The 22,750-nt window shown below is 34.6% G+C and overlaps 4 protein-coding genes across 9 annotated transcripts in view; 3 read left to right on the forward strand and 1 right to left on the reverse strand.

Annotated features, from left to right (window-relative positions):
- The window catches only part of LOC18108082 (glucan endo-1,3-beta-glucosidase 13), a 72,402-nt gene that overhangs the window by 44,935 nt on the left and 4,717 nt on the right, over positions 1–22,750 (reverse strand). The gene's annotated exons all lie outside the window — the stretch shown is intronic.
- On the forward strand, positions 131–20,369 carry LOC18108087 (G-type lectin S-receptor-like serine/threonine-protein kinase LECRK1). Of its 2 annotated transcripts, none has more exons than XM_052449408.1 (2): positions 131–1,216; positions 18,714–20,369. In XM_052449408.1, the coding sequence occupies exons 1-2, from the start codon at positions 432–434 to the stop codon at positions 20,275–20,277; spliced, it is 2,349 nt and encodes a 782-aa protein (XP_052305368.1). In that variant the 5' UTR covers positions 131–431; the 3' UTR covers positions 20,278–20,369. The 2 variants fall into 2 exon arrangements, with proteins under 2 accessions (XP_052305368.1, XP_006371000.3); XM_006370938.3 differs by having other exon boundaries at positions 131–958; positions 18,459–20,369.
- On the forward strand, positions 8,778–12,331 carry LOC112325300 (serine/threonine-protein kinase ATG1t). 4 transcript variants are annotated; one of them, XM_052449414.1, is made up of 8 exons: positions 8,778–9,111; positions 10,565–10,682; positions 10,783–10,841; positions 10,949–11,013; positions 11,191–11,281; positions 11,370–11,450; positions 11,531–11,642; positions 11,742–12,331. In XM_052449414.1, exons 1-8 carry the CDS (start codon positions 8,857–8,859, stop codon positions 11,819–11,821), a joined length of 861 nt encoding a protein of 286 aa, XP_052305374.1. In that variant the 5' UTR covers positions 8,778–8,856; the 3' UTR covers positions 11,822–12,331. The 4 variants fall into 4 exon arrangements, with proteins under 4 accessions (XP_052305374.1, XP_052305373.1, XP_024447226.2 ...); XM_024591458.2 differs by having other exon boundaries at positions 8,781–9,111; positions 11,188–11,281; XM_052449413.1 differs by having other exon boundaries at positions 11,188–11,281; positions 11,531–12,331.
- LOC18108088 (G-type lectin S-receptor-like serine/threonine-protein kinase LECRK1) lies at positions 13,709–16,515 on the forward strand. Its single transcript, XM_006370939.3, has one exon. It carries the CDS (start codon positions 14,017–14,019, stop codon positions 16,399–16,401), a length of 2,385 nt encoding a protein of 794 aa, XP_006371001.2. The 5' UTR covers positions 13,709–14,016; the 3' UTR covers positions 16,402–16,515.

Genomic DNA, 22,750 nt, shown 5'->3' on the forward strand with positions numbered 1-22,750 from the left:
TTACGATATAAATACTAGTACAACTGATGAAATTTCTTGAGAAAATAATATTTACTATGATATAAAACAGCAATTCAATCTTTATTATCTTGACTTGGAGGGTTGCTTCTGGGTATCAGTAAAGGAAGATAATGACTTCTCTCAGCCAACTGGTCTAACACGTTTGGTAGAGTCTTGTGGAGTACAGCACACTAGGCCACTCTAAGAAAAGTTGCAGACGTCTGTAAACATTAAGCGTTGATTTAGACCGGAAAGATGGGACTACGACGGTTTAACAAGCTACTACCGATAGCGAAAAAATCCTTCATTTCACACGGTTTTAGTTTTGAAGTTGGCTAGAATTTTCATCACATTAACATTTAGGCAGTAGAGTCTCAACAATAGCTAGCTTTTCTGTATCTGTTTGGCTTTTACACCACACTCCTGTCCGCATGGCTGTGGTATCAGGGCTTCTGCTTCTAATGTTATCGATACTCTTTGTGGAAGCAAGAACTCAACCGAACCAATTTGGTGAAATACACTTAGGTTCTCAGTTATCTCCCATCTCTAACTTACATTCATGGCAATCCCCTTCAGGCAATTTTGCGTTTGGCTTCTATTCACAGGGAAATGGATTTGCTGTGGGAATATGGATGATGGGTCAACCTAATAACACGGTCGTCTGGACTGCAAATCGAGATGATGAACCAGTCTCCTTCAATGCTACAATTCACTTATCAGAAGAGGGTAAGCTACTTCTTCGAACTGAGCAGGGCAATGAAAATCTTATTGCTAATGTTTCAGAAGTCGCAGCTTCAGCTTCAATGCTTGATTCTGGTAACTTCGTGCTTTACAGTGGTTCTTCTGTTATTTGGCAAAGCTTTGATTACCCAACTGACACCATATTAGTAGGTCAGAATCTTACTTATTCTGATAAATTGGTTTCAAGTGTGTCGAGCTCAAATCACTCCAGTGGAAGGTTTTTCCTCGCGATGCAGGCAGATGGAAACCTTGTCGCCTACCCTACAAACAGCGCTGGTCTATCTGTTGATGCTTACTGGGCCAGTAATACTTATCAAGACAGCAAAAAGGGGTTGAGTCTCTATTTCAATCACCAGGGATTTCTGTTCATGGATACGGTCTCTAAAAAACCAGTCTTGTTGGCAAGAAGTTCTTATCCCTGTAACAACAAAACAACAATCTTTCGTGCGACGCTTGATGCTGATGGGATTTTCAGGTTGTATTCACACTGCTTAGAGAACAAAACTAGCCGGAGTGTGCATATTGAGTGGTCTGCGTTGAATAATCAATGCGATGTTCAAGGCTTCTGTGATTTCAACAGTTATTGCTCTGGCATGGGCACTAATGCTGACTGTTCCTGTTATCCTGGATTTGCTTTCAATGACCCCAGTGAGAAATTCAGTGGATGCTACAAGAATGTCCCTGAAAGTTTTTGCACAGGCACCAAAGAAGGGCAAATGTACGATGTCATAACCGTAGAGAATATATTGTTCGAACGATATCCTTATTCTGTCCTAGATGAGAAGAAGGAAAATTGTGGTTTGTCTTGCCTGGAAGATTGTCTCTGTGATGTTGCTCTATATAAGAATGAGAGGTGTGAAAAGTATACTGCACCAATTCGATATGGTAAAAAAGATATAAACGAATCATCTATAGCCTTCTTCAAAGTGAAACCAACTCCTGCTGCACCTCCAATGAGCCTGACAATCATCATAGAAAGCAAGAAAAGTTTACTTTTGTTTCTTGCTATAGCATTCGGCTCTGTTACTTTCTTGTGTTTTGTCATTGCAATCTCTACTTTCTGCGTGTACAGGGATCGAGCTTATCTTTACGAAAAGCTGTCAGGAATCATAAGCTTGGCTGGAGAGTTCACTCTGCGGTCATTTTCTTATAGTGAGCTTGAGAAAGCTACAAGTGGTTTCAGGGAAGAGCTGGGCAGGGGTTCTATTGGTGCAGTTTACAGAGGGACAATACCTGGGGGTGACAGAACTGTTGCTGTTAAGAAACTTGAGAAAGTTTTAGATGAAGGGGAAAAAAGGTTTCGAGCCGAAATCACTGTGATTGGACAAACTTATCACAGGAACTTGGTTCGGTTGCTTGGTTTTTGTGTGGAGGGCTCTCGGAGGGTTCTCGTCTACGAGTACTTGAGAAACGGCACCCTTGCAGATCTTTTATTCCAGTCTGAGAGGCGCCCCATTTGGAAAGAAAGAGTGAGGATTGCTCTAGATATAGCTAGAGGAATACTCTATCTACATGAAGAGTGTCAAGCCTGCATCATCCATTGCAATATAACCCCTCAAAACATTCTCATGGATGATTCTTGGATAGCCAAAATCTCCGATTTCGGATTATCAAAGCTATTATATCCAGACGAAATAAGAAGCTCGATGGCACTCTCACAGAGTAGAGGGCACATGGCACCTGAATGGCAGAATAACGCCTTGATGTCGGTAAAAGCTGATATCTACAGCTTCGGAGTTGTACTTCTGGAGATCATCTGTTGCAGAAGCAGTATAAAAGTAGACGTCTCAACACCAGATGAAATGAATCTTCCCAGTTGGGCATATCAATGCTTTGCAGCTGGACAGTTGGATAAGCTTGTGAAGGATGAAGATATAGAATTCGAGTCACTGGAAAGAATGGTGAAGATTGGACTGCTCTGCGTTCAGCATGATCCAGCTTTACGTCCTTGTATCAAGAATGTGATCTTGATGCTTGAAGGGTCCGATGACATTCCAGCTCCACCAGCTATAGCTCCATTCCGCATCACCGCGTAGTTTCCAAATAATTTGCCTCATGTTTTATGCATAATCTATACGTAATATGTAACCATGTATTTGTGTGTTAAATGGTCGTGGATTTGAAGTGATTTGTGAGGCATTTTTATCTGTTTCTGCTTCCAATTTGACCTGTGAGGTACCAAAAATATGTTCAAAGAGACGGCAACAAAAAGAAATTTAAAGCTTTAACTATAAGAAATATTTTTTTTCAAAATTTTTTTTTAAAAAAATATATTATAATAATATTTTTTATATTTTTTATATTAACTTATAATCTAACAATACAAAAAACTAATTTTAAATTAAAAGAACCTTCAAAATTTTTGAAAAATATAATTCGACCAGACAAATAAATACTATGAAACAAGGTTTGATAAGCGAAAAAAAAAAGTGCACATATAAATACTAAATTCATAGTTTTAGAATAATTTAGAGCTAAAATGGATTTAAAAAGTTTTAAAAAACATGTTCCAACCGCACAAACAAATACGTTTGATAAGCAAAAAAAACAATTTCACATATAAATACTAAATTCTCAATTTTATTCTTTGAAAAAAAATATAAAACTGCCCTTTATTTTTTCATATATATATATATATAAAAGAAAACATTATGAAGTGTAGTTTGAAAGTATGGTAGAAATTATTTTTTAAAATATATTAAAATAATATTTTTTAATTTAAAAAAATTATTTTTGATATTAAAAAAAAAATTACATGGGCTGAAACTACCCCCTAGCTAGCTTGGGCTTTGGATGGGACATAGGCTGCACCCTATCTAGGAAAGCTTAGGCTTGGAAGCTGGGATGCAGTAAGCCTATGGAACAAATGGACTGTATTTACACAGCCTATATATTTCATTGGATTTCTATGAGTTCAAGACCCTGATACAATTAAGGGTTTGTTTTCCATCAGCCTATATATATATATATATATATATATATATAAAATCTCCCATCTATTAAAAACAAATCAAATCTTAAAAACTACTTTTAAATAATAAATTAACATAAAAAAATCAATTTTAAATAAAAATTAGAAATTCACATAACTTTCTATTTCGGTCATAAAACTGTTTAATTCGGATATATGGAGTTATATCGAAATGATTAAATTTCTCTCTTTATTCAGTTTATATATATTGAAGCACAAAATTGGACCCTCTCTTCCAACATAATAGCAAAGCTTCGGAATCTCTTATTGGATGGAGAAAATGGAGGTAGCTCATTCAATAGGCTGGCTTTGTTCTTCACTCAAGGTCTGCATTACAAGAGCATTACTGCTCCTGAAATGTTGCTGCCTAGACCTGGTTATAGGCAACAATACAACATGTCTTCCTTTCAAGTTCTTCAAGAACTTTCTCCTTGTGTCAAGTTTGCACACTTCACAGCTAATCAAGCAATCCTTGAGTCCACACAAGGTGATCAAGAAATTCATATCATTGATTTTGACATCATGGAGGGAATTCAATGGCCTCCTTTGATGGTTGACCTTACAATGAGAAAGGATGTTTCATTTAAAGTAACAGCCATCATTGGTGACCAGCAGGATGTGGCTGCTGTTCAACAAACAGGAAGAAGACTTAAAGAGTATGCAGATTCAATCAATTTGCTGTTCGTTTTCGAGCAGATGATGATGCTCAACGAAGAAGATTTTGAAAGTATCGAAATGGGGCAAACTCTTGTGGTCAATTGCATGATCCACCAGCTCCACATGCCTAATAGAAGTTTTTCTTCGATCAAGACTTTCTTGGGTGGTGTCAGCAGGTTAACACCTAAGCTAGTTGTTTTGGTTGAAGAAGAATTATTTAGTTTTTATAAATTTCCTTACATGTCTTATGTAGAGTTTTTCTGCGAGGCCATTCACCATTACACTACACTTTCTGACTCCCTAGTAAGCAGTTTCTTAAGTGCAAACGAAATGGAATTAAGATTGATAGAAAAGGAGTATTTGGGGGTGAAAATTGTAGATAGTGTGAGCCAATTACCTTGTAAGAAGAAGGAGAGACTGTTGTGGGAAGAAGGGTTTGCGTCCTTGAATGACGGGATCCTAGGGACTCCCGAGTAATTTTATTTTATTGTTTCCGCGGCCTGTATGATATCTGAGAACCCAACAGTGCTATCAAAGCCTTCGTTAGACAATTAGGGTTATCATTTGCTTATTTTAATTATTATTGGTGTTAATTTCGAATTAATTTTATGTGAAAAAATTATTTTTTTAAAATTTGTTTTTCCTCTTATGATTTTCTCGACAAAAAAATTGGCTATTATTCGAGCCAGATTTGGCAAAAATTATATATATATATATATATTGAGAGATCACTTATGTCTATGGAAAGGCTCACGTGATGGTTGTGTAAGTGATTTTTAGACTTGAGATCACTAAGTTATCTTATATAAAAAATGTTAACATTGAGTATAACATTAATTACATGATGGTACTTGAGTTATTAAATGAGGATTCATCACCCTAGGTGAATTAGAAAAAATATTTCATCTATTCTCAAATAGTATTGACTGATAAATTCTTGGCTAAGATGGAATAAGAATTGAAAAGAATTTCAAATTTTATTCAAACGATCAATGACTATAATGTAGAGAACAAACATGATTTAACATGACAGACATACTTCATGTTTTAATATTAAATCAGAATATTATTGATGAAAGGATATTAATTACACTTAGAAACCAATCAATGAAAGGTTAAATCAAATCACTAATGATTTTTTTAATATTTGGGGATTATGAGACGTTGCTAAACGATGCACCTGATCGCCAAATATAAATTAATTAATTTTTGAATTGATAATAAATTAAATTATTTAATTTATTTAATTCTATTTAATTAGAATTAGAATTTATATTTGAGTCAATATATTAGAAACATAATGAGTTACACATATTAAGAACCATTAGTTAATTAGAAATTAAATTGGGATGATTTAATTACGTATGATTTGATTAAAATATATTTTAGAAATTAAGGACTATAGTTAATTAATACATGGATTATATTTCTAGACGTAGAAAAATTAAGTAAGGACTTGATTGAGTTAATTTCTAAAATTATCTTGAATTAATATATGGATATTATTCAAAGCGCAAAATGATATTTTGCTAATTTATAGGGTTTTTCATATTTCTTTATAAATAGTAAGTTATGCCTCTTATTTTTATGTGGTTGTTTGTTAGGAAAAAAAATTACATAAGTCACAAAATAGAGAGTTAACACTCTAGGCATAACAATCTCTCTCTTTTAAATAAGAATTTATGAGAATTTTCACTGGTGATTCAAGAGAATTACCGTTAGAGGTCGGACAATTGAACGATTTATGGTTTACGACAACCTAACTTTTAAAGAAGTATTCAAAGTCGAAAAAGACCAAATATTCAGATAGTAAATCCCTAAATAACTCTAAATCTATATAATAAAATTCTAAAAACTTTCAAATAATTTTATTTTATTATTTCCAGTGGATACATAATTCTCGAAAACCCAACATGCCACCATCACGAATACCACAGTTCTGCTGGGGTACACCACGATTATGCTATTTAAGCCGAACTAGCCTTCCCCTGTTATCTTTTGTGGCTTGCAACTTTCCACTCCACTTGAAAGTATATTGTTTGCTTTCCAAGGAAATGAATGCAGATAGCTCAGAAGTGAACATTCTGATAGAGGCTTAATTAAAGTCAGGTGCCAGTTTGGGATAAGACCCAGGTCGGCATGGAATAAGAATCAGGACCCTAACGCCATAGAGGGAGCAAAGTTGGCAACATAGATTCTAATTTTTAGTTAGGAAAACATTGCCAGTGATCTGCAAGCCTGTAATAAAAATGTAATCCAGGAAAGGATACCATAAATAGAAAATATAGACATCTACTACAGGTGGAGTATATGAACTGGACTGAGCTTAATTCAAAATCTTTCATGACTTTCTCTGTTGTAAAGGCTGGATGACACCATACTAGCCCCCAGGTAATTAAACTAACATCATAATACTTGGAAAAACACTTGCCAAGGCTATGGCCAGTTTGTATTGGGATTAATCCAGGTTAAAAATCGGGATTTTCACTTAGAGCCCTGATATTGAGACTGGGATCCTCAGATGATACCTGTATTGTGTTGGGATCCAGGCAAAATTAGAATAAATTTAAAAGAGAACACATAGTTAGAGGCAACTTTTGTGTGTAAAGGTGACCTGATTCTCCTGCAATACCACCTTCATACGTCTGACAGCTAAAGTTGGATATCAGAAAGAAAGACGTTTAGTTGCTTACACCATCAAGAAATTATATAAACAGAAGGCAAGTGTTATACTTTGAGGAATTAATCTTGTATGAAAATAGGAAAACTATACACTATCTCTTGTCAGAATAGTCATCGGCATAAAAGAGTAATTTGAAACCACGCAGATCTAAGGAGAAAGTAGTGTAACTGAAGCTAGCAACCTCAGCATCCACAAATTAATCGCCACCTATTGATGCAACAAGCACAGATGATGCCCCTCTTCTCTCCGGCACAACTGGCAAATGACGCAGCCCAGCTTTGCCATCGTACCATTCATATAGACCACTGTAAAGATTCATTTGTCTATGAAATCAAATAATTTTTTCCTGTAACAGCTTACAGAGAGCTTTCAGCAGTCCAATCTCAATCATAACTCCAGCATCATTAGCATATCGTTTGACAAATTATATGATGTTGTATAGGAAAAAGGAAAGTTTACTTGTTTGTTTGTAATTTCTTACACTTAAAATTTTATTATTATTATTTATGTCGATTTCTAGGATTTTGTTGGTGTTGTTATTATTATTATTAAAAATATTTTATTAGGATTCTTAATTTATATTTAGTTTAGAATACTAGGGTTTAATTTCTTGATATCTATATAAACACATTCTTTATAGAAGGGCAGACTTTTAATGATGATAAATTAAAATTCAGAGTTATTATTGTATTTTTTATTTATTGGAACCCTTTTACAAGGTTTTTTCTTTTAAAAAACAAATAGATGATCATATTAAAAATTGAAGAAAATTTTTCATAACCAATAAACAAGACAAGATTATTTATAAAAGATTTTGATTAGAATATTTATTTAGAGGAAATCTTTTCACCCATAATCGAGATGTCTTCAATGAATGTTATGCCTGGTATAACTACTAGTTTGAATCTCGAAGGTGAAGAGCTTCATGGGAAATTCAATAAAAAGATCTACATAAAATAGCTTGAAGGGTTTGAAGTGAATGACAAAAAGAAACTAGTTTGTAAGTTGAAAAAAAGACTCTATGGATTAAAGCAAGCTCCAAGATAATTGAATAATAGGATTTTGTGTTGTGATATAATAATAGTTAGAGAGTAATCCGCCATCTTAACAAGTATCTTATTTTTCATTCGCGATTAAAGTACATTAAGGTTAAATGTTAATGGATTCGAGATAAAGATAAAGTCTTTCTTGTTAAGAAAATTTATAATGATGAAAAATGATGAACAAGTTTTTACTAAGAAAGAATTTTGAGTTCCATGGAAGATAAGCAGGCTTGATAAAGCCCTTAAATTAGTAAAAAGGGGGAGAATTATGGGCTTTAATCACTTTTTTTTGGGTCGTAACATATAAACTAAGAAAAAAAAAGGAAAAAGGATTTAAAGTCTTATTATAAATGACTGTATAAAAAGCTACTTTGATTTATTTTTAAGAGTGAAAGCTAACATATACGGAAAAAAAATGAGAGTGAGTTTTTGGCCAATAAAGAAAATAAAGAAGAAATATATTTTTTTTGTGCTTTAATCAAACTGTGATTATTTCCTTAATTAAAATGAGATTTTAATATGTTATTTCAAGCAATGAACTCTTATTATTTTATTTTTAAAAAATATTATTCTCATAATTCATAATTAATTTTTTATTAAAAAATATGTTAGTTAAAAAAAATAATCTGTATAGCACGAGCTACAGTGCCTACAGTTCACAAACATACATCATGACAAAAACAGAAGAACAAAAATCCAAGGCAAAATATTACTACAACGTTTTCAGTACACTTTTTGTCGACAATCCAAAACCAACAGAAATGGATCTTGAAGCAACAAAGAATCTCTCAGAATCTCACTCAATCGGAAACTACATCCTGAAATCAAAACTGGGTGAGAGCTCTTTTTCCACAGTATGGAAAGCAGAGAACAAAATAACAGGGGGGGAAGTGGCAGTGAAGCAAGTTTATCTCTCTAAACTCAACAAGAATTTGAGGAACTGCTTAGATTGTGAGCTTAATTTCTTGTCTTCTGTCAATCACCCCAACATCATTCGCCTTCTTGATGTCTTTGAGGTAAGGTTTCCATACGCTTTTGAGTAAATTTGTTGTTGGTGTTGATGTTGATGTTGTAGGCTGATTTGTGTTGTTTGATTGATTGTAGAGCTGGTTGGTTTGATGCTTAGGGGATTTGTAGGGTAACCCTTGTTGTAAATTTCTTTTGTGATTGATTTTTTTTTTTACTCGGTTTTGATCATTTAGGTGATTTTTAGCATACCCTTTTATGAAAATATGTTGATTTAGGGAAAATAATGGAAAAGTTGGTTGATTTTGTTTTTTAGGGTTCCTTCCTGTTGTAAATGTTGAATTAGAAGCAGGGCTTGTTTTACTTAAGATAGCTTGGTTTATTTTTGAAATCAATTATTATTCATTTTGAGATGGGATTTGTGGCTTAGCAATTTAATGTCTTGGATTGAGGATGCAATCTTAAAATACTGTTGAGTTGATGGAGTAATGTGGAGTGTCGAGATGAATCTAGGCATGATGTTCACAGAAGCATTGTTGTTAGACATGGTGCTCCTAAAAGAGTATATGGAGTAGTAGTGCATATCATGCTTAAAATATTAAAGCAAAGTAAGAGAGATTAGAATTTGATTCAACCAAATTCTAAAAGGTTGGAAAATGTGGATTGCCACCATGGGGACCTCTAAACATGCCAAGGGCCAACCCTGGCAACACACTGGGCTATACAGGGATAATTGAGAACCAATTCAAGTCCTGGACGAAAATACCCATAATTCTCATCTTCTATGTGTTTAACCTTAAATCAGACATTTTCCAAAATCTGCAAGAAAGGAAGCATGTCATCAAGCCCCCATCTTTCTACAGACTTATTATGAATGGTGTCATTGGCAAAGCACATATGAGAAGCAAAATGTCCTCAATAACATTTTTTCACTAGCTCATTATCTACCCTTTGTATCAGACATCATACTAAGGACTGTGGACCATGGAATACCAGAATAAAAAACTTATGCTCTCCATTCACCATGATTGAGGAGAAAAAAGGACAGAGCATGATTTTATTTAGTTTCTCCCACTAAATACCCTCAAAGACCTGATACCCATGAGAAACAGTGGTTAGATTAATTTTGATCGTGTTGGCAAATGTAGTGTTGAAGGCCACTGACCTAGGTGTTTTCTACTTAGCAATATCTACAACTCATTTCCTGCTCTCTATCCAAGCTGTCATCTCTTGAAGAATTGTAGATAAATGCTAGTTACTCTAATTATTAATTCCATTAACATGAATCCTTGAAATTCTTAAATGACTGAACCAGTGAGGACATTGATCTAGATAAAGTGGAATGATGTAGAAGGATACATGTAACTAAAAGCTTGACATATGTAAAGGAGAATCTCATTTCGAGTTTAACTTGATCTGTTTCTACCTTCTGTAGCTGTGATTTATATGCTTTCTGTTTCCATAATATTTCATTTCTGCAAATCAGAATATCTGCAATCTCAGGATGAATGTTGCATGTTCCTGGTCCTAGAGTTTTGTTCTGGAGGAAATCTAGCTTCTTATCTTCAACAACATGGGAGAGTTCAAGAGAAGATTGCTAAAAGATTTACGCAACAGATGGGTAGCGGTCATTTGATATCTGTTTCACAGTACAACATATGAGTTGCTTGTATCACATCCCTATTTACATAATTGTAATCTCGATGATTTATATGGTTCAGGGGATGGTTTGAAAATTCTGCAGAGCCATCATATTATTCATAGAGACTTGAAACCTGAGGTATGAGGTGTTGTACATGCAATTCTTTTACCTATGGTGGAGTTCCAAATTGGTGGCAGAAGATTGAGTTGCCTTGAAACTGGCTTACATTGGTCAATTTGTTGTAGAACATTCTCCTTTCTGGCAAGGAGAGCGATGTGGTGCTCAAAATAGCTGATTTTGGTTTATCGAGGTAACTTTTTGGTAGAAGAAAGTTAATGGGATGGTTTCCTGGAAAGTTTCAGGGAGACCACCATGAAACTATGTTAATTTTTCTCCCCTTAATTAAGAAAAAATGCCAAAAATTTGTTGAAGACATGTCAGGCAATGTATTAATTTTACTTTCATCTTTCTCATCTTTAAATAGAAGGGTGCTTCCTGATAACTATGTGGAGACAGTATGCGGATCTCCATTTTACATGGCTCCAGAAGTTCTTCAATTTCAAAGATATGATTATAAGGTAAAGATTTTGCTAATGTTTTCCTTTGGTGCATTGCTTTCTTTGCTTCAGAATAGAATTTATTGAATAACAGTGCTTCCTTGTATAGGTTGACATGTGGAGTGTTGGTGTAATTCTTTTTGAGCTTCTTAATGGTTACCCACCTTTTCGTGGCAGGACTAATTTCCAGGTAGTGCCTTTTCTGTAAGTTTATAATCCTTGAATTGTGATCGCTCCAGTCTCTAATAAAAGAAGTTCTCTTGACCTCAGTTGCTGCAGAACATCAAGTCAAGTTCATGTCTTCCTTTCTCTCAACACATCCTTCCAGGGTTGCATCCGGACTGTGTTGATATATGTTCAAGACTTCTTTCTGCAAATCCAGGTTTAGCACATGGCCTGACCCCAACGAAACATATCTTTCTTTCTTCCCTCCTGATTCATTTGTGGAACCATTCATTTTTTTGTATCTCTCTTGTTGCAGTTCAACGACTGTCCTTTGATGAATTCTATCATCATAAGTTCTTGAGAATAAAAGGGGTGGGGAAGTATCATGGTCAATAATAGGTTTAAAACACTCTCCAATGTTCTACTCTCATGTCTGCTATGCCAATCTTATATGTCATCAAACATTTACCACAGATAGTCCCCTGTGCTTTTACTTCACTATCATCCCTGATCAAAGTTATATTCATCATTTTACAAGGGAAGAGCGATCTCTCTGTGTCATCTGCTACAAGATCATAGCAATGGTCCTGGAATATTTATAGGTTGAAGATATAAATGGCTGTGGAATGCAGTTCAACTAATTGAAGTGGTCTGTCTGAGTTTATTTTTTTCGTTTCACCATGCTTGCTTGGTGTTACATTTCCCTGGTAATTCTCTAATTAAAAATGGCATTTGTCTAGACGTATTTTTTTGTATTGTAACTAATAAGTTCAGTGCCTTTGGAGTGCTAAAGCTTGTGAAGCAGCAGTTCATTGTGTATACTCTTGTGTATCAAGTCATTGTATATATACTACATTTTTTCCTGAAAAGCTTTTCAAAAATATCTTATGACGGCATTTGGAAGAATTCTTTATAGCTGTTATTAACAACTGTATTGGACTTTGTTTTTGGGATGTAGTTACAGAGATGAGCTGACTAGATCTTAATGGTGGGTTGGCTGTCGGTGGTTTAGAATATGTGCCAGTTAATGATAAATTTTGTGTTAGCGATGCTGTAATGAGTTATTTTACGTTGTTATTGAAATTAAGAAGATGAAACCGAAAACTTGATGAAGTGTGTCGGCCGATTATCTCCTGCTACATTGCTCATTGTCCAGGGTTCTTAGTGTTTTAGTTTGGATTTGCATGGAATTATATTAATATTGTCCTGAAAAATTAATGTCATTTGGAAGAGTGACCCTGTAACTTTAACAAAAAGAGGCAAGAGGGATGGCTTGGGAAATTGTCTGTCTCTTGATATAGAGAATTTTACTGGGTTGAAATAGGAGTTTTTCTTGGTTGGAGGTTTCCATGCACAGTGAAACTGTGTCTGGTGTTTATTTTTGTTGCCTGAAAGAGGCTCATCTTGTTGTCTAAACAGAAAGATATCATAAAATTGTTGTTCAAACACATGGTTGGAGCAGCATTTTACTGTATATGCAAAGCGTTTCTGATTTGTCGTTTAAACTGCTTATGATATACTATTTCACATTTGCGCAGAAGAACAAACAAGAGCACAGGTGATAAAAATAGTAAGAGGTGGTTTGGTATTGTGTAGCTTTTGATTTTTGCTCAACCATGGAGAAAAAATAGTTTGATTAGTCAAATAGCTTTTGTTAAAATTAAAAAATCTATTAAACTTGAGATGTCTGTTAAAATTCCTTTGGCCATGTAGTTATTTGGCTATCTTCAACATAACCAGAAGAAGGGAAACAAAGTTTCATGCATCCCTTGTCTTCCCATGCTCATGTTACTGGTTAAGCAATTTGTAAGTAAAACCTTGTAAGAGCTCTCAGTGGCTTCCTCGTAGCAGGAACTATCCTGCTGATATGTATGTTCTCAAATTACATCTCTCACAAGGCAGAAGAGAAAGAAAACTGTGTGGCTTAAGTTAGTGGCACGGGCCTACATGCAAGGCACAGAGCCATCAAACACTATTGTTAATCAAACAATACTGGAAAAGCAACTATATAAAGGACTTTTTTTTGAGACCATACATCTCAGAAAGGGACAGGTCTTTGATTTTGTCAATAAGCCGTGTTGTTTGCTTCAACACAAGTCAATTTTCTGTTATACCATTAATGGAGGAAATAGGGAACAGAGACAATTTTCTCAACCTTTTTCAATCAGTCTTGCATAATACAATTATCCTTGTCCTTTTTGTGTTGAAAATCTTTCTTTAATAATTAAAGTCATGTGTGCAAGTTCTTCTTCTTACATTAAAGGTGAAGAAATTTATGTCTTTCAAGGAAAAATGAATCTTGTTATAAGCAACCAGGAAGGTTCTGGGACTTTCTCTATTTTTACTGGCATACAGCGTGGAAATGTCCCGACAGGAAAACTGAGTGCGCGTCTAGTATTTATAAAAAAATCAAGTCTACCAGTGCCGGGGCCAAGTTTCAGCGATCATCTTAGATTAATAGTCGGTGCCCCTAAGAAGAAGCAATGGTGGAGCCCTGGCTTTAGCACTTTCCTTGTTTTACTTTATAGTCATTCGAGACTTGCGAGAAGTTACAAGGACAACAATATCATCTATCTTCCATACTTCATCTAATGGCTTTCGCTTATGCAGCTTTCTTTTTGTTAGTAATTTGTATTTACAAACCTGTAAGTTCCCAGCAGAACCACTCAAACTTGATAAGTTTAGGTTCTTCAATCTCCACCAACGTCCAACCAACTTCATGGCTCTCCCCTTCTGGCACATTTGCCTTTGGGTTCTACCCACAGGGCAGTGGCTTTATAGTGGGAATTTGGTTGGTGGGTAAGCCAGCTGATATAATCACCTGGACAGCATACCGAGATGACCCTCCTGTGCCGTCAAATGCTACGTTGGAGTTAACCGTAAACGGTAAGCTTCTTTTAAGAACTTACTATGCCAACAATGAGGCCGGTGAAGAGAAACTCATTGCTAAGATAGAGAAGTCAGCTTCAAACGCTCGCATGCTTGATTCTGGAAATCTAGTGCTCTGCAATGAACATTCTGAGGTCATTTGGGAGAGTTTCAACTTTCCTACAGATACAATATTAGGAGGCCAGAATCTACATGCAGGGCGCGAACTGCTTTCTAGTGCATCTACAACCAGTTTGTCAACACGAAGGTTTCGTCTTAAAATGCAATATGATGGGAATCTTGTTTTGTATCCCGTAGACACTCCAGATACTTCAGTAGATGCTTATTGGAGCACAGACACTTTTGGGTCCTCTGGTACCCATCTATATTTAAATTATACAGGAGAATTGCTAATCCTTACCAAAACCTCGGGCAAAGTCAAAGCTGTGTTTTACTCTGATTCAGAACCGGAAAGCAGCTCAATTATCTACCGTGCAACATTGGAGTACAATGGAATTTTTCGATTGTATTCTCATAGCTTCGACAGCAATGGTGTCTACACTACATCTCTTAAGGCTTATGAACCAGAAAGTCAATGCGAAGTGAAGACTTTCTGCGGTCTCAACAGCTACTGCACCATGAACGATGATCAACCTGACTGCCGCTGTCTTCCTGGCACTGTTCCTGTCGATCCCGAACAGAGATATAATGGGTGTGAGAGAAACTACACTGAACAGTTATGTAAAGTTGCAGAGGAAACATCCTTGTATAACATTACTGATATGGAGAAAATGAGTTGGGATGACTATCCTTATTTTAGAAACTCCATGTCAGAAGAAGATTGCAGAAAGTCCTGTTTGCAGGACTGTAACTGTGCTGGTGCGCTGTACCAATCTGGGGACTGCAAGAAAGTGAAGTTCCCAGTGAAATATGCTAGGAGATTGGAAGGTGTCTCATCAAGGGTTTTCTTCAAGGTGGGTTTGAAGAGCGTCGAAAGCCGCAACCGATCCATTGCCACTGCAATGAAGCCTCCAGTGGTCCATAAGACAAGCAAGAAGACAGTGATGGTCATTTGTGTTATGAGCGTAGCATTCATTACGTGCTCTTCAATTGCCATTGCAGTTTCTGTTTTTTTCATCTCTAAGTCAAGAGTTGTTAAGGCCAGAATGCGGTTGGGAAGCGGAAATCTTGGCTTGGCCCATGAGCTCACCCTGAGAGCATTTTCATATCGTGAGCTTAAAAATGCAACCAAGGGTTTCAGGGAAGAGTTGGGAAAAGGATCTTTTGGAGCAGTTTACAAAGGGACATTATACAAAGGTAAAAATGTTATTGCAGTGAAGAGGCTGGAGAAGTTGGTCAGTGAAGGTGAAAGGGAGTTCCTCACAGAGATGCGTTCGATTGGAAAAACTCATCATAAAAACTTGGTTCGTCTACTTGGTTACTGTACTGAGGACTCGCATAGGCTACTAGTTTATGAATACATGAACAACGGTTCCCTTGCAGATCTTCTCTTCCGAACTGAAAGAATTCCAAATTGGAGTCACAGGGTTAAAATTGCTTTGGATGTTGCTAGAGGGATCCTATATCTACATGAAGAGTGTGAGGCACCAATCATCCATTGCGATATAAAGCCTCAAAACATTCTAATGGATGATTTTTGGAATGCTAAGATCTCTGATTTTGGGCTAGCAAAATTGCTAGTGCCTGATCAAACAAGAACCTTCACAATAGTCAGAGGGACACGAGGTTACTTGGCTCCCGAATGGCACAAGAACACCCCAATATCAGTGAAGGCAGATGTTTACAGTTACGGAGTTATGCTCTTGGAAATTGTTTTCTGCAGGAGAAATATAGAAGCTAATGTATCAAGACCAGAGGAAGTTCAACTTTCTAATTGGGCATACGAGCTTATGGTTGCAAGAGAATTGGACAAGCTTGATCTTGGCGAAGATGTAGACTTGCAGAATTTGGAGAAAATGGTTATGGTGGGCATGTGGTGTATTCAAGATGAACCAGGTATCCGTCCTTCTATGAAGTCTGTTGTGTTGATGTTAGAAGGAATTACCGATGTATCTGTTCCTCCACATCCAACTTCAGCTTCAGCATAAGTTTGTAGGCAGGAAAACTATTAAAATTCTGTATCCTATAGTTGTAGTAGTTCTAACAAAAAAATCATTTGTTGTTTTTCATGGGAGAAGTTATGGAAGCAGTAGTGTAAAGAACATGTTTCTGTCTCCTCCAAATTCAATGTGTCAACTGGTTTGAATAATTATTAATGGCCGCTCCTAGGAAACATTACAGCATGTTGTTGTTGATGGATTGATGGATTCTTCCATCAATATCCTCCTTGTTATTCATTTCTTCTTTCCAATGAGAAGAAATTAAGCTTAGAAATTTAATCTCTAATAGCCTCATAAATCAAAAGAAATTATTAACTTGGTTTAAGAGATCAAGAGGTGAAGGTGTGTAATGCCATGGAATCTACAAATTAAATAAATAAATAAATAAAGTAAAACAATAAAAAGAAAAGAAAACTATAAAGGAAATTGAAAATTACGATAAGTAAAAGAAGGCGAAGTATCGCGGAAATTTCGTTAAGAAATTATATATATAAAATTGACCATTACTTATTAATAATATTATAAAAATAAAGTTCTACATAAACTATAAATTTTAATTCTATACAAACTGTTTATACAGTATATAAGAATTTTACAATATAAATACTATCATAATTTAATACATGTTTAGGAATATGGTTGTAATTATTTTTCAAAATATTTTTCATACTGCAATATATTAAAATAATATTTTTTATTTTTTAAAAATTATTTTTAAAATTAATATATTAAAACGATAAAAAAACATATATAAATATAATTTTTTAATAAAAAATTAATTTTGTTAGAAGCGTGGATGCCACCGCGTTTCCAAATGCTTTTTTACTCCCAATTTATGCACTTGTATGTGTTAAAACTCTAAAGATAAACTGCAACATTCACCAACGTTAACTTCTAAAGATTCTTGTTTTGAATAGGATTTTGTCTTCAATCCATAACTTGAATCTTCATTTTCTTGGTCGATTATCCATATCGGATATCTTCATTGGTTTGCGAAAAACACAAAATGAATAACTATTCAAACGACTCATGGCTATTTATTTTCTATATATACAATTGCATACTTCAAAGGTATTTTTTTTCTTGTAAATCAGAAAAAAAAAAAAAAAGGTTTCATTTGGATGTCTTTTCTTCAGCTTGGATGTTCGTTTTGATGAGCATTTGATTTTACTAGACCTGATGAAATTTCTGGAGAAATTTGTTGGGAGAATATTTACTATGATAAAACAGCAGTTCAAGCTTTATTATCTTGACTTGGAAGGTTGCTTTTGGGTATCATCAGTAAAGGAAGATAATGACTTCTCTCAGCCGACTGGTCTAACACGTCTGGTAGACTTTTGTGGAACACCACACTAAGACGTGTTATTACAATCGATAGCGAACAAAACATTCATTTCACACGGTTTTAGATTTGAAGTTTGCTAGAATTTTCATCACATTAACATTTAACCAGTATAGTCTAAAAAATAGCTAGCTTTTCTGTATCTGTTTGGCTCTTTACACCACACTCCTGTCCGCATGGCTTTGGTATCAGGGCTTCTGCTTCTAATGTTATCTATACTCTTTGTGGAAGCAAGAACTCAACCAAACCAATTTGGTGAAATACACTTAGGTTCTCAGTTATCTCCCATCTCTAACTTACTTTCATGGCAATCCCCTTCAGGCAATTTTGCGTTTGGCTTCTATTCACAGGGAAATGGATTTGCTGTAGGAACATGGATGATGGGTCAACCTAATAACACGGTCATCTGGACTGCAAATCGAGATGATGAACCAGTCTCCTTCAATGCTACAATTCACTTATCAGAAGAGGGTAAGCTACTTCTTCGAACTGAGCAGGGCAATGAAAAGCTTATTGCTAATGTTTCAGAAATCGCAGCTTCAGCTTCAATGCTTGATTCTGGTAATTTCGTGCTTTACAGTGGTTCTTCTGTTATTTGGCAAAGCTTTGATTACCCAACTGACACCATATTAGTAGGTCAGAATCTTACTGATTTTGATAAATTGGTTTCAAGCGTGTCGAGCTCAAATCACTCCAGTGGAAGGTTTTTCCTCGCGATGCAGGAAGATGGAAACCTTGTCGCCTACCCTACAAACAGCGCTGGTGAATCTGTTGATGCTTACTGGGCCAGTAGTACTACTGGAGACAACAAGGGGTTGAGTCTCTATCTTAATCAACAGGGATTTCTGTCCATGGATACGGTCTCTAAAAAACCAGTCTTGTTGGCAAGTAGTTCTTATCCCTGTAACAACAAAACAACAATCTTTCGTGCGACGCTTGATGCTGATGGGATTTTCAGGTTGTACTCACACTGCTTAGAGAACAAAACTAGCCGGAGTGTGCATATTGAGTGGTCTGCGTTGAATAATCAATGCAATGTTCATGGCTTCTGTGATTTCAACAGTTATTGCTCTGGCATGGGCACTAATTTTGACTGTTCCTGTTATCCTGGATTTGCTTTCAATGACCCCAGTGAGAAATTCAGTGGATGCTACAAGAATGTCACTGAAAGTTTTTGCAGAGGCACCAAAGAAGGGGAAATGTACGATGTCAAAGCCGTAGAGAATATATTGTTCGAGCGATTTCCTTATTCTGTCCTACATGTGAAGAAGGAAAATTGTGGTTTGTCTTGCCTGGAAGATTGTCTCTGTGATGTTGCTCTATATATGAATGAGAAGTGTGAAAAGTATGCTGCACCAATTAGATATGGTTTAAAAGATATAAACATATCATCTATAGCCTTCTTCAAAGTGAAAGCAGCATCTCCTGCTGCACCTCCAATGAGCCCGACAATCATCATAGAAAGCAAGAAAAGTTTACTTGTGTTTCTTGCTATAGCATTCGGCTCTGTTACTTTGTTGTGTTTTGTCATTGCAATCTCTACTTTCTGCGTGTACAGGGATCGAGCTTTTCTTTACGAAAAGCTATCAGGAATCATAAGCTTGGCTGGAGAGTTTACTCTGCGGTCATTTTCTTATAGTGAGCTTGAGAAAGCTACAAGTGGTTTCATGGAAGAGCTGGGCAGGGGTTCTATTGGTGCAGTTTACAGAGGGACAATACCTGGGGGTGACAGAACTGTTGCTGTTAAGAGGCTTGAGAAAGTTTTAGATGAAGCGGAAAAAAAGTTTCGAGCCGAAATCACAGTTATTGGACAAACTTATCACAGGAACTTGGTTCGGTTGCTTGGTTTTTGTGTGGAGGGCTCTCGGAGGGTTCTCGTCTACGAGTACTTGAAAAATGGCACCCTTGCAGATCTTTTATTCCAGTCTGAGAGGCGCCCCATTTGGAAAGAGAGAGTGAGGATTGCTCTAGATATAGCTAGAGGAATACTCTATCTACATGAAGAGTGTCAAGCCTGCATCATCCATTGCAATATAACCCCTCAAAACATTCTCATGGATGATTCTTGGATAGCCAAAATCTCCGATTTCGGATTATCAAAGCTATTATATCCAGACGAAATAAGAAGCTCGATGGCACTCTCACAGAGTAGAGGGCACTTGGCACCTGAATGGCAGAATAATGCCTTGATGTCGGTAAAAGCTGATATCTACAGCTTCGGAGTTGTACTTCTGGAGGTCATCTGTTGCAGAAGCAGTATAAAAATAGACGTCTCAACACCAGATGAAATGAATCTTCCCAGTTGGGCATATCAATGCTTTGCAGCTGGACAGTTGGATAAGCTTGTGAAGGAAGAAGTTATAGAATTCGAGTCACTGGAAAGAATGGTGAAGATTGGACTGCTGTGCGTTCAGCATGATCCAGCTTCACGTCCTTGTATCAAGAATGTGATCTTGATGCTTGAAGGGTCCGATGACATTCCAGCTCCACCAGCTATAGCTCCATCCCGCATCACCGCTTAGTCTCCAAATAATTTGCCTCATGTTTTATGCATAATCTATACGTAATATGTAACCATGTATTTGTGTGTTAAATGGTCGTGGATTTGAAGTGATTTGTGAGGTGTTTTTATCTGTTTCTGCTTCCAATTTGACCTGTCAAGTAGCAATAAAATGTTTACAGAGATAGCAACAACAAAGATATACAAAGCTTTTTATTATTATTATTATTATTATTATTATTATTATTATTAAAATTAACATATCAATATAAAAATACAAAAAAATGATTTAAAGTTAAAAATACTTTTAATTTTTTTTAAAATAACTTGATCCAACTGCACAAATAAATACTGTCATGAGATTTGATAAGAAAAAAAAAGTTGCATATATAAATACTAAATTTACAGTTTTAATGTAATAGAAATTATATTTTAAAATATATTTTATTTTAAAATAATATATTTTATTTTTAAAAAATTATTTTTAATATAAAAAAAAAATAAACAACCAACCTAGCTAGCTTGGGCTTTGGATGGAGGATTGCTTAGGCTTGGAAGCTGGTGTGTATGCCTATGGAACAAATGGACTGTATTGACACAGCCTATATATTTCATTGGATTTCTATGAGTTCAAGACCCTAATACAATTAAGGGTATGCTTTCCATCAGGTGTGTGTGTGTGTGTGTCTATATATATATATATATATATATATATATATATATATATATATTTAATAATCTCCCATCTATTAAAAACAAATCAAATCTTAAAAGCTACTTTTAAATAATAAATTAACAAAGAATCAATTTTAAATAAAAAATAAAATTCACATGTCTTTCTTTTCGTTCACAAAATTGTTTAATTCTGATATATGGAGTTATATCGAAATGATTAAATTTTCTCTTTTTATTCAGTTTTTTATATATTTTTTATTATTTTCTTATTTTTTATTTTCAAATTGTTTAATTCTTTTTTAAGTTTTATTTGAAAGTTAGATGCCATTGTTAATATTAACTTGTATAGTTGTCTAAACAGAACTCAAAAAAAGTCTACATCACTAAATTATTGGGTCAATTCTCAGATTACAGCTTAATTTGTGTGTGTCAACTATTTTTATTGAAATTATATTTTAAAAAAATAAAAATCCTTATTTTTTAGTTGATTGGGTTAGTTAGTATCATCGGGTCGCTGAAATACCAGTTAGGTCGATAACATTTTATTAAATCAATTTTTTATTTGATTCAACTAAAAAATCAATCTGTGTTTAATTCTCAAGTCACCTGTAAAGTAGGTAATGTTTAACAATCTATTAATTTGTGTAAAGCAAGACAAAATTTACCTCTCCAATTATTTTAAAATAAATCATATGTCAAATACTAGGAGATTTGAGGAAATACATGGCTAGTAATGATGTAATTTATTACATGGTAATTTAAAGTAATATATTATTTCCTATTCATATGATTTAAATGTCACTTTAATATTAAGATGAGGAATTTATATATTAATCTTCTATGATTTATTTATTCCAATTTATTTATCACATGTTGGATATAAGATAAGAAAAATATAAAAATAATGAGTTTTTATTATTAAGTTTAGCTGCCTAATGGTTAGATATGATATAAAACAAAAATGCAAATCTTGTAAGATAACATTGAAAAACAAATATCATATATGCAAAGTGAAAAATACAAATCTAAATCTTATAAATTATTTTAAAACAATAAATTGACATAAAAATTCAATTTTAAATAAATCTTTTTTTCTTTTTTCTTTTGGGACCATCGATCCTCTTATTTAAGAACGTGAATCAAAAGCTATAATGCAAGACGCTCGTCCTGTGCTTTTCCAACTTGTAAAGATTTGAACGATTGCATGCAGGCCCTGCTGATGATTCAACTTGCGAGTCAGGTCACCATCACAGCAAAGAGTGCTTTGTTCTTTCGCTGCCCTTTGTAGCCTTGTCGTCGTTGCAGATCATCTCCCAATTTCTCATTATAGATTGTAAGGAGCTTGACATTGTCTTTTCATCGAGCAAACAAGGAGGAAGTGAATTGCTGATGCTATTTCTAATGGAAGATGTTAAGTAAACGAATAAATAATAATTTTATAAAAAGTAAATTGAGAAGAATTATGAAGATTAATTTTTAATAAAATTTATGTTAAAAAATAAAATTAAAAATTAAAAATTGATTAAGAATATAAAAAAAATAAAACTCGAGTTAATTAGATTTAACTTATTAAATTTATTATCTAAATTATGAAATAAAAATAACCTTATAAAAAATAAACTGAAATATATTACAAAACTTAATTATGAATTAATTAATATTAAAGAATAAAATTTAAAAAAAAATCAATTAAAAATATAAAAAAAAATACTTGTCTTTTCATCGAGCAAACAAGGAGGAACTGAATTGCTGATGCTATTTCTAATGGAAGAGTAAACTCAAGTTACGATAATCTTATAAAAAGTAAGTTGAGAATAATT

This window comes from Populus trichocarpa, chromosome 19 (genome assembly GCF_000002775.5).
Source record: "Populus trichocarpa isolate Nisqually-1 chromosome 19, P.trichocarpa_v4.1, whole genome shotgun sequence".
Taxonomy (NCBI): Eukaryota; Viridiplantae; Streptophyta; class Magnoliopsida; order Malpighiales; family Salicaceae; genus Populus; species Populus trichocarpa.